Source organism: Choloepus didactylus, chromosome 18 (genome assembly GCF_015220235.1).
Source record: "Choloepus didactylus isolate mChoDid1 chromosome 18, mChoDid1.pri, whole genome shotgun sequence".
NCBI lineage: Eukaryota > Metazoa > Chordata > Mammalia > Pilosa > Megalonychidae > Choloepus > Choloepus didactylus.
Genome location: NC_051324.1, coordinates 46,361,386 through 46,380,870, shown reverse-complemented (window position 1 = coordinate 46,380,870; position 19,485 = coordinate 46,361,386). Strand labels below are relative to the sequence as shown.

Here is a 19,485-nt window from a genome sequence, read left to right as displayed (position 1 = left end):
TCCTCAGCCCCATCACTTCTTCCTTGTGTATTTCCACTCTATGACACCTCCTCCTATTAACTTACTTCATTCTATTTTGAATGAAAATTGCTTGCATGTCACATTCTTCCACAAATTATAAACTTCTAGGCAGGCCAATTCTTCTTGCACTCTGTATTCAAAAAGTATCTACTATAGTGCTTTGAAAATAATAGTTGTTCAATATATATTTAATAAATGCAATTTTCTTCTTTTCCCTTATTTCATTCATCCATTTGCTTATTCCACTCATCCACTTCACTCCTTCCCTTTATATTTTCCACATCATATCCAGTCACTCCCTCTTTCCCTTCTACTCCACTCCTCTCCCTCCATGCAATAAATATTTATTCAGTTACTACTGTGTGTCAGACACTGGTCTAGGTATTAGGGATATGGTAGGAAAGTGAGATAGAAGAGGTTCTGCCCTAATGGAGCTTATGTTCCATGTTCTAGATAATAAACTTATAAATAAAAATACAGGATAATTTCAGAGAATATTGACTACCATGAGTAAAACAAAGGAAAGGGACAATTAGAGAGTTCAAGTCAACCAAGATGGTGGTGTAAGATGCCCCAGGATGCTGTTACCCTACAGAAGCTTTGAACAACTAGCAAAAACTGGCAGTCATCTTCCTCAAACTTCAAAAAACTGTTAAAGTGTTCCAATAACTGGGTGAGTACTGAATCAAGAAAACGTAGTTTTAAAAATAGTAGAATCTTGTGGCACCCTTGCTGGTCCCTCACCAACTCCTCCCAAGGGCAGGGTGGAGCCAGCCTGTGCTCCCATTACAGGTCCCTGGCTCTGTTCCAGAGGGAGCAGAGTAACCCCTACGTGCACACTGGAGTGCCTGTATTTCAGTGCCAGTCTATCAGGAGGGAGCCTGAAAGCCTGAACCAGAAAATTAATCTCAGGCTCACCTTCCCAGAACTTGCCCTGCAGGCAAGCTTGCAGACAGCTAAAGGAGAGTAAGAAACAACTAAGTGAAAGTGGCCTGGGGCAAAAGATTACCTGCTTTAAGTCATACAATAGAGCACCTAGGGGGAGGAGGGGAGAAAGTCTATTCCCTAGGGAGTAGAGGGGTTATACAAATCCTGGTAATTTGGGGAATTTTTAAGCCTAGGAGAAGACTCATGCTCAGAAGTGAGGGAGACGACCCTGCACTTCAAATTCACCTTGGGCTGACCTTGACAGAAGGGCTAAACTCTGCAGGAGAGCAATGTAGCCAATTTGCAAGGACTGTGAAAAGTGGTTTTTTTGCACTTATTTGTTAATTTTTGTTAGCTCCTGGCACTCAAAAGAAATCTCTGCCACATCACTAGCTGGATACAAATTTAAGGAACAAACGGCTCAAGAACTAAGTCCCAGAGTACACCTTAAAATGCTAAAATGTACAGTGTACAACAAAAAATTAAAAGATGAACAGAGAAACAGGAAATGATGGCCCATCCAAAGGAAAAGACAAAAATTCAGAAACCATTAATGAAGACCAGACTTTGAACATACTGGACAAACACTTTAAAAAAATGATCCTCATTCTTTCTGATGTAAGGAAAATGTTCAGAGATAGATTGTGGTGATGAACACATAACTATGTTATCATACTGTGGACAGTGGATTGTATACCATGGATGATTGTATGGTGTGTGAATGTTATTTCAATAAAACTAAATTTAATTAAAAAAAAAAATGATCCTCAATATGCTCAAGGAGATAAAGGAGAACATGGAGAAAGAACTAAAGAATATCAGGAAAACAACCAATGAACAATATAATTATCGCAATAAAAGATAGAAAATTTAAAAAGGAACTAAACAGAAATACTGGAATTGAAGACCACAGTAACTGAAATGAAAGATTCCCTAAAGAACTAAAGAATATCAGGAAAACAACCAATGAACAATATAATTATCGCAATAAAAGACAGAAAATTTTAAAAGGAACTAAACAGAAATACTGGAATTGAAGACCACAGTAACTGAAATGAAAGATTCCCTAAAGAACTAAAGAATATCAGGAAAACAACCAATGAACAATATAATTATCGCAATAAAAGATAGAAAATTTTAAAAGGAACTAAACAGAAATACTGGAATTGAAGACTACAGTAACTGAAATGAAAGATTCCCTAGAGGGTTCAAACAGACTGAAGTTGGCAAAAGAAAGAATGTGAATGCGAAGACAAGAAAATTGAAATGATTCAGACTGAAGAGCAGAAAGAAAAAAGAATTAAGAACAACGGTGCCTAAGAGACCTGTTAGACACCATCATACATCCCAAAATACAATTTTTGCATTATGAGAGCCCCAGAGGCAGAAGAAAGGGAAAGGGCAGAAGGAATTTTCAAAGAAATAATGGCACAAAACTTCCCAAATTTAATGACAGATATGAATATGCACATTCAAGAAGCCCAGTGAACCCTAAACAAGATAAAACTCAAAGGGAACCATACCCAGACACATGGTAGTCAAACTGTTGAATGCAAGAGACAAGGATAAAGTTCTTAAAGTTGTAAGAGAAAAGCAAAGTGCTATATACAAGGGAGTCCCAATAAGAGTAAATATTGATGTCTCATCAGAAACCATGGAGGCAAGAAGGCAGTGAGACAGAATATTTAAAATGCTTAAAGAAAACAATCATGATCCAAGAATTTTAATCCTACAAGACTAATTCAAAAACCAGGAACACATTAAGACATCCCTAGATAAACAAAAATTGGGGGAGTTAATAACCACTAGATCCACACTACAAGCAATGCTAAAGGGAGTTCTTCAGATTGGAAGAAAAGGACAGTAGAGAGCGGATCAAAGTGGCATAAAGAAGTAAAGATCACCAATAAAGGTAACCATATAGGTAATTATAAGTGTCAATACTATATTTGGGTATGTAACACCATTTTTTTTTTTAACTTCTTACAGGTTCTAAAATGCAAATGCATAAAAAATAATGACAAATCTGTGGTTTGGGACATACAATGTATAAAGATATAATTTGTAACAAATACAATAAAAGGTAGGGGATGGAGAGATATAGGAACATTGTTATGTATCTGCTATTGAACTTAAATTGGTATCAAATCAAGTGTGATTGTTACAGATTTAGGATATTAAATTTAAGTCCCATGGTAACCAAAAAGAAAATATATGAAAAATATATACAGAAAGAAATGAGAAGGGACCCAAAATGGTACAATACAAAAATAAATAAATAAATAAATAAAAATAAAAATAAAAAAATCAAATAAATGTGAAAGTAAGCATTAATGAAAGAACCGAGAGACAAAAAAGGTATAAGACTTAAAAAAACCAAACAGCAAAATAGCAGAAGAAAATCCTGCATTATCAGTAGTTACCTTAAATGTAAATGGATTTAACTTTTCAGTCAAAAGGTAGACTAGCAGAATGGATAAAAAAGCATGATCCAACTATATGCTGTTTACAAGACTCACCTCAAATTCAAAGACACAAGTAGATTAAAAGAAAAAGGATGGAAAAAATATACCACAGAAATAGTAACCAAAAGAGAGCAGGGGTAGCTATACTAACTTCAGATAAAACAGGTTTAAGTAAAAAACCATTACAAGGGACAAAGAAAATCATACTGACAAAGGGGTCAATTCAACAAGAAAACATAGCAATTATAAATATATATGCAACTAATGGCAGAGCCCCAAAATATATGAAAGCAAATACTGACAACTTTGAAGGGAGAAATAGACAGTTATATGTTAATAGCAGAAGACTTCACTACACCATTTTGAATAGATAGAACATCTAGACAGAAGATCAATAAAGAAATAGAAGACTAGAATAATACTCTAAACCAATGAGACCTAACAGATAGTTACAGAACATTTCACTCTATCAGCAGCAGCTGAATACACATTCTTCTCAAGTGTACATGGATCATTCTTCAGGAGAGACCATATGGTAGGTCACAAAACAAGTCTTGATAAATCCTAAAATACTGAACTCATTCCATGTATCTTCTCCAACCACAATGGAACAAACCTAGAAATCAATAATAGAGAAAGAACTGGAAAATTCACAAATACATGGGAATTAAACAAAGCATTCTTAAACAATAAAAGAGTCAAAGAAGAAATCACAAGGGAAATTAGGAAATAGCTTGAGCTGAATAAAAATGCATACACAAGGACTCGGGCAAGATGGCAGCATAGAGAGGAGTGGAAGCTAAGTAGTCCCCCTGGAACAACTACAAAAAACCAGAAACAACTAGTAAATAATCCAGAATAACTGCGGGGGGACAAACGAGACCATCCATTCATCATACACCAGCCTGAATTGGGAGGAATGCCCGAGAACACAGCATAAAATCTGTAAGTAAAACCTGCGGAACCAGGTCGGGAGACCCCCACCCCCATAGCCCGAGCTGCAAAGCCTCGTGATGCCACAGAGAAGCTCTCTCCCAGGAAGTGAATACAGCTCAGCTGAGCTCCAACTGGGGTTTTAAGTAGCGAGTGTGAACTGCTCACTACAGGTACGCAGCCCCAAAAAACAGACAGAGGCTTTGGGTGACGACTGACCTGGGAGAGCCGGAGGGTTGCCTTGGACTCGGTCTGAAGGGGACTATCTGTTTCTTTTTTGGCTCAGTGGAGAAAGCCCCAGTCATTTTCAGTTTCCAGGGTTGTGACTCTGGGAAGGGTGGAGACACCACAAGCAGAGAGTGAGACCACTGAAATGCTAGTGACCTCCACCTGGGGGGTCTGTCATCTCTAGGAGGAAAGGGGTGGGGCCCTTTCCATTCAGAACCAGACCCCAGAGCCTGAGGGAACACGGCCATACCTCCTCACACCAGTCAAGAATTATAGGCTAACAGGCGTCACCTGCTGGGCAGAAAAGCACAGTGACCTGAGGCATCAAAGGGTGGAGCAATTTTCTAAGACATACCCTCAGGGAAACCAGATACTGAATATTTCTTCCCTCTGGGACCTGAGCCTGTTCTGGTCTGGGAAAACCTGATTTGGATGACCAAGGAAACCATGCCTAGACAACAGAAAATTACAACCTACACTAAGAAAAACAAAGTTATGGCCCAGTCAAAGGAACAAACGTACACTTCAACTGAGATACAGGAATTTAAACAACTAATGCTAAATCAATTCAAAAAGTTTAGAGAAGATATTGCAAAAGAGATAGAGGCTGTAAAGGAAGCACTGGACATCTATACGGCAGAAATCAAAAGTTCAAAAAGCCTACTAGTAGAATCTATGGAAATGAAAGGCACAACACAAGAGATGAAAGACACAATGGAAACATACAACAGCAGATCTCAAGAGGCAGAAGAAAACACTCAGGAATGGGAGAACAAAACACCTGAAAGCCTACACGCAAAGGAGCAGATGGAGAAAAGAATGAAAAAATATGAGCAAAGTCTCCAGGAACTCAAGGATGAAACAAAGTACAATAATGTACGTATCATTGGTGTCCCAGAAGGAGAAGAGAAGGGAAAGGGGGCAGAAGCAATAATAGAGGAAATAATTAATGAAAATTTCCCATCTCTTATGAAAGACATAAAATTACAGATCCAAGAAGCGCAGCGTACTCCAAACAGAAGAGATATGAATACGCCTACGCCAAGACACTTAATAATCAGATTATCAAATGTCAAAGACAAAGAGAGAATCCTGAAAGCAGCAAGAGAAAAGCAATCCATTACATACAAAGGAAGCTTAATAAGACTATGTGCGGATCTCTCAGCTGAAACCATGGAGGCAAGAAGGAAGTGGTGTGATATATTTAAGATACTGAAAGAGAAAAACCACCAACCAAGAATCCTGTATCCAGCAAAGCTGTCCTTCAAATATGAGGGAGAGCTCAAAATATTTTCTGACAAACAGACAATGAGAGACTTTGTGAACAAGACACCTGCCCTACAGGAAATACTAAAGGGAGCACTACAGGGTGATAGAAGACAAGAGTGTGTGGTTTGGAACACAATTTTGGGAGATGGTAGCACAACAATGTAAGTACACTGAACAAAGGTAACTATGGATACGGTTGAGAGAGGAAGATCGGGAGCATGTGGGACACCACAAGAAAGGAGGAAAGATAACGAATGGGACTGTGTAACTTGGTGAAATCTAGAGTATTCGACAATTGTGATAAAATGTACAAATATGTTCTTTTACGAGGGAGAGCAAGCAAATGTCAACCTTGCAAGGTGTTAAAAATGGGGAGGCACTGGGGGAGGGATGCAATCAGCATAAACTAGAGACTGTAACTAATAGAATCATTGTATTATGCTTCCTTTAATGTAACAAAGGTGATATACCAAGGTGAATGCAGATAAGAGGGGGGGATAGGGGAGGCATGTTAGACACTTGACATTGGTGGTATTGTCTGATTCTTTATTCTACTTTGATTTAAGGTTATTTTTCCTTTTACTGCTTCCTAGCTGTCATTTTTTTGTTTCCTCTTTCTTTTGCCTCTCTACTTTCTATGACTCTCCCTCCTGCCTTGTGGAAGAAATGTAGATGCTCTTGCTTAGTATGAGCAGAATGTTCAATTAGGATGAACTTAAATGTTTGGAAATGAACAGGGGTGTTGGTAGCAAGATGTGAGAATAACTAACAGTGCCAAATGGTGTGTGAATGAGGTGGAAAGGGGAAGCTCAGAGTCATATATGTCACCAGAAGGAAAGTTGGAGGTCAAAAGATGGAAATGTATAAAACTGAATCCTATGGTGGGCAATGTCCATGATCAACTGTACAAATACTAGAAATCACTTCATGAACCAGAAAAAATGTATGACAATACAATTAGAAGTTAATAATAGAGGGGCATATAGGGAAGAACTATATACCTATTACAAACTATATACTACAGTTAGTAGTATTTCAACATTTTTTCATAAACAGTAACAAACGTACTATATTAATACTAGGAGTCAACAATTGAGGGGGGTTGGTTAGGGATAGGGGAGGTTTAGAGTTTCCTTTTCTTTTTTTCTCTTTTCATCTTTCACTTTATTTCTTGTCTGGAGTAATGAAAAGTTTCTAAAAATTGAACAAAAATTAAGTGTGATGGATGCATAGCTGTATGAGGGTACCCAGGGGCAAGTGATCGTACACTTTGGATCTTTGGATAATTGTATGGTATCTGAACAATCTCAATAAAAATGAAAAAAAAAAATTAAAAAAAAATGCATACACAACATACCACAACTTATGGGATACGGTAAAGGAGGTGCTGAGAGTGAAATTTATAACTCTAAATGCTTATATTAAAAAGTAAGAAAGAACTCAAATCAGAGACCTAACCTCACAAGTGGAGGATCTAGGAAAAGAAGAGCAAACTAAACCTAGAACTAGCAGAAAGAAGGAAATAACAAAGATTAGAGCAGAATTAAATGTAATAGATGATAAAAGAGAATCAATACAAGTTCACAGAAATGTTGCTATATTAGGTAACTTTCTTGGGGTAAAGTAGGAACATGTTGGAAGTTAAGCAATTATCTTGGGTTAGTTGTCTTGTTCTTACTCCCTTGTTATGGTCTCTTTAAAATGTTCTTTTATTGTATGTTTGTTTTCTTTTTAACTTTTTTTTCATACAGTTGATTTAAAAAAGAAGGGAAAGTTAAAAAAAAAAAAAAAAAGAAAGAAAGAAAAACAAGGAAAAAAAAAAGATGTAGTGCCCCTTGAGGAGCCTGTGGAGAATGCAGGGGTAGTCGACTACCCCACCTCCATGGTTGCTAACATGACCACAGACATAGGGGACTGGAGGTTTGATGGGTTGAGCCCTCTACCACAGGTTTTGCCCTTGGGAAGACAGTTGCTGCAAAGGAGAGGCTAGGCCTCCCTATGGTTGTGCCTAAGAGCCTCCTCCTGAATGCCTCTTTGTTGCTCAGATGTGGCCCTGTCTCTCTAGCTAAGCCAACTTGAAAGATGAAATCACTGCCCTCCCCCCTACGTGGGATCAGACACCCAGGGGAGTGAATCTCCCTGGCAACGTGGAATATGACTCCCGGGGAGGAATGTAGACCTGGCACCGTGGGACGGAGAACATCTTCTTGACCAAAAGGGGGATGGGAAAGGAAATGAAATAAGCTTCAGTGGCAGAGAGATTCCAAAAGGAGCCGAGAGGTCACTCTGGTGGGCACTCTGATGCACACTTTAGACAACCCTTTTTAGGTTCTAAAGAATTGGGGTAGCTGGTGGTGGATACCTGAAACTATCAAACTACAACCCAGAACCCATGAATCTCGAAGACAGTTGTATAAAAATGTAGCTTATGAGGGGTGACAATGGGATTGGGAAAGCCATAAGGACCACACTCCACTTTGTCTAGTTTATGGATGGATGAGTAGAAAAATAGGGGAAGGAAACAAACAGACAAAGGTACCCAGTGTTCTTTTTTACTTCAATTGCTCTTTTTCACTCTAATTATTATTCTTGTTATTTTTGTGTGTGTGCTAATGAAGGTGTCAGGGATTGATTTGGGTGATGAATGTACCACTATGTAATGGTACTGTAAACAATCGAAAGGACGATTTGTTTTGTATGACTGCGTGGTATGTGAATAGATCTCAATAAAATGAAGATTAAAAAAAAAAAAAAAAACAGAATCAATAAAACCAAGTTGGTTCTTTGAAAAGATCAATAAAATCAACAAACTGTTAGCTAGACAAAGAAAAAAAAAAGAGAGAGAGAAAATACAAATAACTAAAATCATCAGAAATGAAAAAGGGGGACATTACTACTGACCCCACAGAAATAAAAAGGATTATAAGAGGACAGTATGAGCAACTGTATTCCAACAAACCAGATAACCTAGGTGAAATGGATAATTCCTAGAAACACACAAACTATCTATACTGACTCAAAAAGAAACAGAAGATCTCAATAGACCAATAACAGGAGATTGAATCAGTCATCAAAAACCTCCCCAAAACAACAACAAAAACAACCCAGGACCAATCCTACTTAAATTTTCCTCAAAAAACTGATGAGGAAGGAACACTCTCTAACTCATTCTATGAGGCCAACATCACCCTAATACCAAAACCAGATGAAGATGCCACAAGAAAAGAACATTACAGACCAATATTCCTTATGAATATATGTATCAGTCAGGGTTCTCTAAGGAAACAGAACCAACAGGAGATATCTGTAAATATGAGATTTTATAAAAGTGCCTCAAGCAACTGTGGGGATGCATGAAACCAGATTCCGTAGGGCAGGATGCACAAGTTCAAATTCCATAGGGCAGGCCACAAGTTGGCAACTCCAGTGAAGGTCCTTGATGAACTCCCCAGGAGGGGCTGGCTGGTTCTCTCTCCTGCCTTAAGAATGTTCAACTGATTGTATTAAATCCAACTGACTGGATTCTCTCATTGTAGAAAACACTCCCTTAGTTGATTGTAGATGTGATCAGCTCCAGATGCCATCAACTGACTGATAATTTAATAAGCCAACCTTCTGGTTTATTAACCAGCCATGAAATGTCTTTGCAGTAACAGGCCAGTGCTTGCTTGACCAGACAACTGGGCACCATCACCTGGCCAAGTTGACACAGGAACCTAAGCATCACAGTCTACCCCTTGTCAACTTGGCAACTATACACATCCTTAAACCATTCTTAATTTCTAAATAGAACATAATAACAGACATATGTTTCACCTAACGATACTCAGCTGTCCTGCATACAACGAGAAATGCACGAAATCTCTCCAGAATAGGGTGCAAGTCCTTGGGAAACATTCACTCTTAATCCTAATATCCTATAACTTAAATACTATGAAATGAACAATACAACTTATGTCATATGATGAGGGGATAAGAGAGACAGAAAACAAAAGATATTTGCTTTATGTACATACACAAAAATACTCATAACAAAACGAAATATTCATACCACCACAGTCCTCATTTCTGTAACTGGTCACGTGGTCAAAGCTCATATTTATTGCTACCTTCTTCCAGTACCCATTCCATGTTCCCTTAACCATCAGCAAGCACTTCAGCTGGCCATGGTTCTTTGCCTGGGGGGTGGGGGTGACCCATATCTTCATTCCTGAAGTTTCTGGGCCATTGGTAGTCCTTCCTGGATTGGGTTCCTGTAGTTTTCCACTGACTTTAACCACAGGGCATGGTAGTACTAGGAGATACCCTAAGGGATCTCCTGTATTCCAAGAAAAATAGTCTTTACCTCCATTGTGTAACTGCAGTCCTGTTTTCCCTTGATAGTCAGGAACAATCACTCCAGCCAGTACAGTAATTCACTCTCTTGCCTGCTGACATGAGACATGAGAAGCCCAAAGTGGCCAGGTGGCAGTCTTAACTTCCAGTTCAATGGAATCATTGTTGTGTCTCCTGGTAGGAGCACTCCCCCTTTTGGACTTAAGATGTATAGACCAGCAGAGCTTAAGGATGCAAGGACAAAAGCAAAAAACAGTTTCTAGCAGAAAACTAGGGGTGATAGTGAGTGGTACCACTCCCATTTCCACTCCTTGATTCCTGGACCTGTAAATCCTGGCTATGGGAGAAACAGCACCATAGGGTGGACACTGATTCAGAGCATACACAGCCTCCTGGAGAATACTGCCTCCACCCTGCAAGGTATTGCCACCTAGTTGGTGCTATCATTGAGTCTTAAATAGGCCATTCCACCAGTCTATCAACCCAGCTGCCTATGGATGATGGGGAACATGGTAAGACAAGAGAATTCTGTGGGCATATGCTCAGCCCTGCACTTCATTTGCTGTGAAGTAGTTTCCTAGATCAAAAGCAATGCTGTGAGGAATACCATGATGGTGGATAATGCATTCTGTAAGTCCACAGATGGTAGTTTTGGTGGAAGTACTGCCTGCAGGGAAGGCAAACCCATATCTGGAGTATAGGTCCATTCCAGTTAGAACAAATCACTGCCCCTTCCATGATGGAAGTGGTCCAATGTAATCAACTTGCCATTCACTTCAGGGAATGGTGCCATATTGGGAACTGAGTGTCAGTCTCTGCTGCTAGCAGATTGGGCCCTCAGCAGTGGCTGTAGCCAGGTCTTCCTTGGTGAGTGGAAGTCCACCATGAACACTTTGTTCATGGGCCCACTGGGCAGTGACAGGAGTGGCTGGGGAAAGAGGTTGAGTGGTATCCACAGAAGGGGTCATCTTATCCGCTTGATTATTAAAATCTTCCTCTGCTGAAGTCACCCTCTGGTAAGCATTCACACGCGATATACATATCTTCGCCTTTTTTTGCCCCCTTCAGAAAGGTCTATCTACATACCTCTTCCCCAGACCTTTTTGTCACCAATTTTCAAATCACGCTCTTTCCAAGCCCCTGACTATCCAGACAAATCATTAGCAACAGCCTATGAATCAATATACAAACACTACTATGGCCAGTTCTCCTTCCAAGCAAAATGAACAACCAGGTGCACTGTCAAAGTTCTGCCCACTGGGAGGATTTCCCCTCACCACTATCCTTCAGGGACATCCCAGAAAGGGGCTGCAGTGCTGCAACTGACCACTTTAGGGTGCTACCTGCATATCGTGTAGAACTGTCTGTAAAACAGGCCTGAGTTTTCTCTTTCTCAGTCAACTGATTGTAAGGAAATCCCAAGAGGTCATAGCTCTGGGCCAGGAAAGAGAAAGTAATGTGGCAGGAGTGGAGGCCATGGGTATCTGGGCCACTTCCTCATATAACTTACTTGTACTTTCAGGACCCTCTCAAGCCCTGTCTCGTATATACCATTTCCATTTTATGATGGAGTGCTGCTGTGCATGCTCAATTTTATGGCTTAGCAGGTCAGATAACACCCAGCTCTTGATGGGCAACTCAGTTCTCATGGTAACTTGGTGGCCCATGGTCAAGTGTTCTGTCTCTACTAAGGCCCAGTAGCAGGCCAAAAGCTATTTCTCAAAAGGAGAGTAGTTACCTGCAGAGGATGGTAGGCTTTACTCCAAAATCCTAAGGGCCTGCATTGCAATTCTCCTAAGGAGCCTGCCAAAGGCTTCAAACAGCATCTCTATTTGCCATTGACACTTCTAGCACCATTGGATCAGCTGGATCATATGGTCCAAGTGGCAGAGCAGCGTACACTGCAGCCTGGACCTGTTGCAGCCTCATTGTGTTCTGGCCCCCATTTAAAACTAGAAGCATTTCTGGTCACTCGGTAAATGGGCTGGAGTAGCACACCCAAATGAGGAATATGTTGTCTCCAAAATCCAAAGAGGCCAACCAGGTGTTGTGCCCCTTTTTTGGTCGTAGGAGAGGCCAGATGCAACAGCTTATCCTTCACCTCAGAAGGGATATCTTGACATGCCCCACACCACTGGACACCTAGCCATTTACTGAGGTGGAAGGTCCCTATATTTTTGTTGGATTTATCTCCCATCCTCTGACACACAAATGCTTTACCAAAAAGTCTAGAGTAGTTTCTACTTCTTGCTCACTAAGTCGAATCAACATGATATCATCAATATAATAGACCAGTGTGATGTCTCATGGGAGGAAGAAACAATCAAGGTCCTTGTGGACAATATTATGACATAGGGCTGGAGAGCTGATATACCCCTGAGGTAGCAGAGTGAATGTATACTGCTGGCCTTGCCAGCTGAAAGCAAACTGTTTCTGGTGGTCCTTATTAAAGCTATGGAGAAAAAAGCATCTGCCAGCTCAATAGCTGCATACCATGTACCAGGGGATGTGTTGATTTACTTAAGCAATGATACCACATCTGGAACAGCAGCTGCCATTGGAGTCACCACCTGGTTAAGTTTATAATAATCCACTGTCATCCTCCAAGACCCATCTGTTTTCTGCACAGGCCAAATTAGGGGAGTTGAATGGGATTGTGGTGGGAATCACCACCCCTGCATCCTTCAAGTCCTTAAGAGTAGCATTAATTTCTGTAATCCCTCCAGGAATCCAGTATTGCCCCTGATTTCTGTCTATATAAATTCGAAAACTCATGCAAGTCTTTTGGAGTATAGTGTACTTCCTGAAGGGTCACATTTTGTATCTCACCTTTTGGGGCCTGTTGGGACTTTAGTCTAGTTATAAGTCTCCAAGAAAAGAGCAGTGGTGGGGGTGAGTCATGAAAAGAATCAGAAGTATCCTTTAGGTCAATTACCTCAGGGCATTCCATTTCAGTTTCATCTGGTGAAACAGGATTAATCTCTCTAGACAGAGGAGTGAAGGCTGTTTCCCCAGGGGAGGTGATTACAGGTTTAGCAGGCACTGAAGTGTTAATCTCTTCAGGTGGAGTTTGGATGGCAGGCTCCTCAGGGAAGACTGGAGGTGGAGAAGCTGCTTCCTCAAGGCAGGCTGGAGACTGGGTGGCTCTTTCCTCGGGACAGGCTGTAGGTGGAAGGGCTGTTTCCTCAGGGTAGACCATTAAAGGCATATCTAGCAAAGACTCAGCAGAATCTAGGGTTCCAATGTCCCCACTGCCATCATTGTCAACCCATATGTCCTCATCCCAATTTTCAGGATCTCATTCTTTTTCAATCAATGCCTTTACTTTAATGGCAGACACTCTGCAAGGTTGAGATTTTAGTTTACATTGTAAATCTGCTACTGGCACAATGAGACTTTGGGTCTGGTTTTCAGAGATCTCAAGTCTGTGGCCACAGGAAATAAGGTTTTCTTTCAGGGCACACATAGGAACCTTTACATCTTTCATATGGCGTTTCAGTTGCAAATTTGAAGCCTTCAGCTCGTCCCTTTCTCTTATAACTGTATCCAGCATGTCTAAGAACAACCAGCCAACAACATTATATCTCTTAACTCCACAAAACTGTGTTAAGGTATCCAAAACACTATCACCCAGAGCCTTGCCTCTTTTTTTTTCTTTTGATACCTAAAGAGTGAGGATTTTAATATGGAAACCTATAAGTTGTCCTATTTTAAACACACATGTTTCAAAAAGGGAGAATTAACTTTTAATAATTTTGCACAAAATCAAATTATATAAACTTGGTATATTCCAGAAAATATTGCTTTAAACACTTATACCATGATCAAAATTCCTTTGGTAGCTTTTAATCAAAATGAAACATGCTATTATGTAAAATATAAAGTAGTACTTTTCAATGTTATAACAAAAGTTTCTTTTTCATAGTTACCATACTAAGATCACTACTGAATTTTCATTTTGCTGTTCAACCTCACTTTATATATATACACACAACATGAAACCAGATACCAACAACATCCTTTTAATCTTTTGACAAAATAACCTCTGCTTCACAATATCAAGACGTTTAAATCTCCTATAAAATTTTTTACAGTGGTGTAGCACATAGAACAATTACTGTCCCCATGCATGGCTGCAAAAACAAAACCAAACTTTATTATAGCAATAATACAAACACTGTAATTTTAAAAAACAAACAGCAGTTACCTAATGCAAAAAACAGGGACTGCTAGACTCAATCTTAGAATGAATGGTAATCACAAACACACTAACCCCCCCAAAACCCTTAAACAGTAAATTCACAAATAACTCCGCTAAAATAAAGACGTTGATGGTTTACTATATTAAATACATCAGACACACAATGTCCTCTTGGCACATCTAAGAAGTCTCACTTAGAAACCTGATTTATAAAAAAATCAGTCATCAAAATTTAAAATTATTTGAAAATAAATGAAACGATAGATGTCAGTATTTGGATTCCATAATTGATTAGCCAGTTTTTAACACTGACTGTGTCTTCCTAATGTTCACCAATTAAGGGTTCTTGTTTTCAATCTATCTGTTCATCAACCAAGACACCTGGTCTTCAGGAATACCTAAGTAATCTTGACAGCTAAAGAATGCAGCATTTAGGATCTTTAAAATTGTGCATTCATGATCACACGCAAAAAAAAAACACCAAACTTTCAGCTTTTGTCACAAGGACAAAATCTTATAAAGCAACTTCTTTTAACCAATATCTTCTTGTCCAATCTCAAAATTATTTTGCACAGAGCACCAGAAACAATTTAAATGTCTAAATGAACAAGAGAACTGAAGGGGAGAAAAGTACATATGCCACATGAAAACTCTTAACCCTTGTAAAGGATGATCCAAGAATCATTTCCTTTCCTTCTAAGCCAAAAGTATCTGCAGCTGGTTCAATCACAAAAAAGCTTGGAAACAGCACAGATGTGTTTCATTGCTCTGAAGACACATTCTAGTGTTCTACTAAAAGAAAATAGTCTGCTGACTTCATTATGCCACGTAGTGGTACTGATTCAGATTGTCTTTCTCTCTCTCCATATAGGCTCTTTCTATAAGAGATTCAATTCTCTTTTTTAGATCTCCAGGCTTTACTGGAAATTTCAGCTGATTATATAATTCAGAGACTAGAAGATTATGACCAAGAGTATTTCTCATTTTCATTATTCTTAATATAGCAGCATCAATCTGGTATTGTCTATCCTGAAACACTCTTTCCCTGGTGCTAACTTTTTCCTCAACAGTTTCTTTCATCTGAATTTGATTGATCTTTATTCTAAACAACTTGTGCTTGAACTCTCCATTAAAAATGAATTTGTCTCCATCTTCAACATCCTTTACTTTTGAACTTTTAATCAGCACACGTGCTTTACCACAAGCCAGTGATTGTAATGTTCTTCGCAATTCACTATTCTCTATACCAGTAGCCATTTTTATTTCTTCAAAACTGAATTCATCTTCTTTGTTAAACATGAGCAGCACTAATGTTTGGAAAAGAGACACCTGAAACTCCTTCGTTCCTTCTTTAAACTCAGCTTTTAAAGCAGCATGTCCCAAAGTTGTTTGCCACTGAAGTTTTCGACCACTGTGCTTTCCAAGATAAAATGTTTTAAATACTTCCTGAAGTTTAATCATTTCTGGAGTTAAATGTACTTCCATAGGTGTGTATGTTGGCCAGTATCCCATTGTAAGTATAATTACTGTTAGAGCGATAGATCCTGGATCACTTCGATTCTGCATATACTGCTTAAAATGAACCATGATGTCTTTTGAAAGTTCCATGTCCTTGAACATACCTTCCAGTTTGCTGGTGAATGCAGCACCACATTCATGTTTTAGTTTTGACAACACAGACTTTTCAGCATCTATTGAGGCACTTTTTCCAACAAGAAGTCTTTTTTTTTTTTTTTTTTTTTTTTTTTACAAAACAAATTGTACTTTCGATTGTTTACAGTACCATTACATAGTTGTACATTCATCACCTAAATCAATCCCTGACACCTTCATTAGCCCACACACAAAAATAACAAGAATAATAATTAGAGTGAAAAAGAGCAATTGAAGTAAAAAAGAACACTGGGTACCTTTCTCTGTTTGTTTCCTTCCCCTACTTTTCTACACATCCATCCATAAACTAGACAAAGTGGAGTTTGGTCCTTATGGCATTCCCAATCCCATTGTCACCCCTCATAAGCTACATTTTTATGCAACTGTCTTCGAGATTCATGGATTCTGGGTTGTAGTTTAATAGTTTCAGGTATCCACCACCAGCTACCCCAATTCTTTAGAACCTAAAAAGGGTTGTCTAAAGTGTGCGTAAGAGTGCCCACCAGAGTGATCTCTCGGCTCGTTTTGGAATCTCTCTGCCACTGAAGCTTATTTCATTTCCTTTCACATCCCCCTTTTGGTCAAGAAGATGTTCTCCATCCCACGATGCCGGGTCTACATTCCTCTCCGGGAGTCATATTCCACGTTGCCAGGGAGATTCACTCCCCTGGGTGTCTGGTCCCACGTAGGGGGGAGGGCAGTGATTTCACCTTTCAAGTTGGCTTAGCCAGAGAGAGAGGGCCACATCTGAGCAACAAAGAGGCATTCAGGAGGATCAACAAGAAGTCTTTTTGCCAAGTCTTTTTTATAAAATGCTTCAAAAACATCTTTACCATGAATAAACCTGAATATTATCATGATTTTGTCAAGGATTCTTTCTAGTTCTTCATCAGTTGCTTCTTTATTACCCGCTCTTAACTTTGAATCAACATGCTTTGCAATCAGTTCTGCAGGCTTATTTGTTCTCTCGTTGATAAATGTTTCAAAGGATTCCTTCATCAAGTTGATAAATTTTTCATTTTTCTGAAAGCACACTTCTATGATGTGGTACACTTTATCTTTAAAATCTAGCAGGTCTTGCACCATATCTTTATCTTTTTCAGGATTGATAACTATTGTTGTTTCAAAAGTCTTTATGTATTCACTCCAGTGCTGCAGTAATATCTGCTGGCCGCCTTTTACTCGACTGAACAACTGGTACATCTGTGTGAGATCAGGTACTCTATTCTCATCGAGTAAGTGATCAAGCCCTTTCTGCAGAATTGCTGTTAAATGTTCTCCTAATAACTGTTTTCCCACACAGGCAATCAGTGGTTTCTGTGTACTGTGGGCTAAATAGGTGATTACTCGGTCTCCTTCTTCTAAACGTTTACTTACATGGTTAAGATATTCTGGAACCTCTCTTTCTTGCATTAATCTTTGACCTTCTGCAGCATATAAACAATTAGTCTCTTACAAAAATTTCAGCTCAAATGAATTTTTTTATCTTCATTTTATTGAGATATATTCACATACCATGCAGTCATACAAAACAAATCGTACATTCGATTGTTCACAGTACCATTACATAGTTGTACATTCATCACCTAAATCAATCCCTGACACCTTCATTAGCACACACACAAAAATAACAAGAATAATAATTAAAGTGAAAAAGAGCAATTGAAGTAAAAAAGAACACTGGGTACCTCTGTCTGTTTGTTTGCTTCCTTCCCCTATATTTCTACTCATCCATCCATAAACTAGACAAAGTGGAGTGTGGTCCTTATGGCTTTCCCAATCCCATTGTCACCCCTCATAAGCTACATTTTTATACAACTGTCTTCGAGATTCATGGGTTCTGGGTTGTAGTTTGATAGTTTCAGGTATCCATCACCAGCTACCCCAATTCTTTAGAACCTAAAAAGGGTTGTCTAAAGTGTGCGTAAGAGTGCCCACCAGAGTGACCTCTCGGCTCCTTTTGGAATCTCTCTGCCACTGAAGCTTATTTCATCAAATGAATCTTTATATACCTGAAGATCAGAGAGCATACTCAGTAGACTTCACAATAAGCTTCTGTCCACAGCTTCACCATTTCTCTCTCGTTCAATTAATAGAAAAATTCCATCAATAGTTTTACTCTGAACCATTTTATCACTAACAATATGGTTTCTAAATAGTTCCAATCCTGTATCCCATATAGAAGGAAGCATGGAATTTTGAAGTACGTAAGTGCAATCCAAAAACAAGACAATACTTCTAATCATGATCATTTGTCTGCAATGATCTTGCCACACTATTTAGTGAGTCTTCTCTAAATTGAAGGATTTGTGCTTCGACGTGATCTTCACAAACCTGACATAGCTGTTTGTAGAGTGTTGGGGAAACTTTGTGAGAACAAAGATTTTCAACAGCCTGGTAGAGCTTTTCCAGGTTGTATTTAATGGAGGTACTACTTTGTATGGCTTTCACTGCCTCATGAAGCTTCTGCCATGTATCTTGAGTGTAATTATCAGACAATTTAGGTATGTCTTGGAAATTTTTGATCGCTAATTTCTTTGAGCCGCTGCTGACCCCAGGTTTCGTGGAGACTGTGGCAGCTGCCGCGACAGAAGCAGGTTTCGTGAGGCCATTGGTGTGTCCAAAGAGAGCCGAAAAGTTCCCCTTCTTGGGGGTCTCATCTGCCATCGCCTTGCCTCTTAAAAGAGTATGAGTAGGAGAATCAAATGGTGATATGTATCTTTATTGCCAATTCATGCCATGGGCTGTCATCTTAATTATTGGAAATAGAATCATTAGTGCCTCTGAATTTAATCAGAGTTGAAAACCAATTGTAAAAGGCCATCTTAAGATTTCTCAACAACCACTCCCAGTAGCAAACTGTCTTAGGGTTCTCTAGGGAAACAGAACCGATAGGATAGATCTGTAAATATGAGGTTTTATAAAAGTGTCTCATGGAACTGTGAGGATGCACAAGTCCAGATTCCATAGGGCATGTCACAAGCTGGCAACTCCAATGAAGGTCCTTGATGAACTCCCCAGGACAGTTTGGCTAGCTGAAGGAAAAAATGAAAGTTCTCTCTTCTCCCTTAAATGTCTCCAACTGATTGTATTAAATCCAACTGACTGGATTCTCTCATTGCAGGAGACACTCCCTTAGTTGATCAGATGTAATCAGCCACAGATGCAACCAGTTGACTGATTACTTAATAAACCAGCTTTCTGGTTAATTAACCAGCCATGAAATGCCCTTGTATTAATGGTTAGGCCAGTGCTTGCTTGACCAGTGGCACCATCACGCGGCCAAGTTGACACATGAACCTAACCATCACAGTATCGATGCAAAAATCCTGAACAAAGGGCTAGCAAACTGAATCAACAGCATATTAAAAGAATTATACACCACCATAATGTAGAATTTATTCCAGATATGGTGGTAAGACTAAGAAAATCAAATAATATAATACATCATAT

At 39.2% G+C, this 19,485-nt stretch overlaps 2 protein-coding genes and 1 pseudogene across 4 annotated transcripts in view; all 3 read right to left on the bottom strand.

Moving 5' to 3' along the window:
* The window catches only part of ZNF652 (zinc finger protein 652), a 101,391-nt gene that overhangs the window by 43,399 nt on the left and 38,507 nt on the right, over positions 1 to 19,485 (bottom strand). The gene's annotated exons all lie outside the window — the stretch shown is intronic.
* On the bottom strand, positions 14,908 to 17,539 carry LOC119513196 (cullin-4A-like). The gene is made up of 2 exons (XM_037808188.1): positions 16,826 to 17,539; positions 14,908 to 16,105 (listed from the first exon to the last, which is right to left on the bottom strand). Exons 1-2 carry the CDS (start codon positions 17,443 to 17,445, stop codon positions 15,199 to 15,201), a joined length of 1,527 nt encoding a protein of 508 aa, XP_037664116.1. The 5' UTR covers positions 17,446 to 17,539; the 3' UTR covers positions 14,908 to 15,198.
* Positions 18,034 to 19,042, bottom strand: LOC119513197 (annotated as a pseudogene).

Coding starts and splice junctions, on each gene's coding strand:
- LOC119513196 (XM_037808188.1), bottom strand. CDS start 17,445: ATGCAAGAAAGAGAGGTTCCAGAATATCTTAACCATGTAAGTAAACGT. Junction 16,106..16,825: donor TTTTATAAAAAAGACTTGGC/AAAAAGACTTCT, acceptor AAAAAAAAAAAA/AAAAAGACTTCTTGTTGGAA.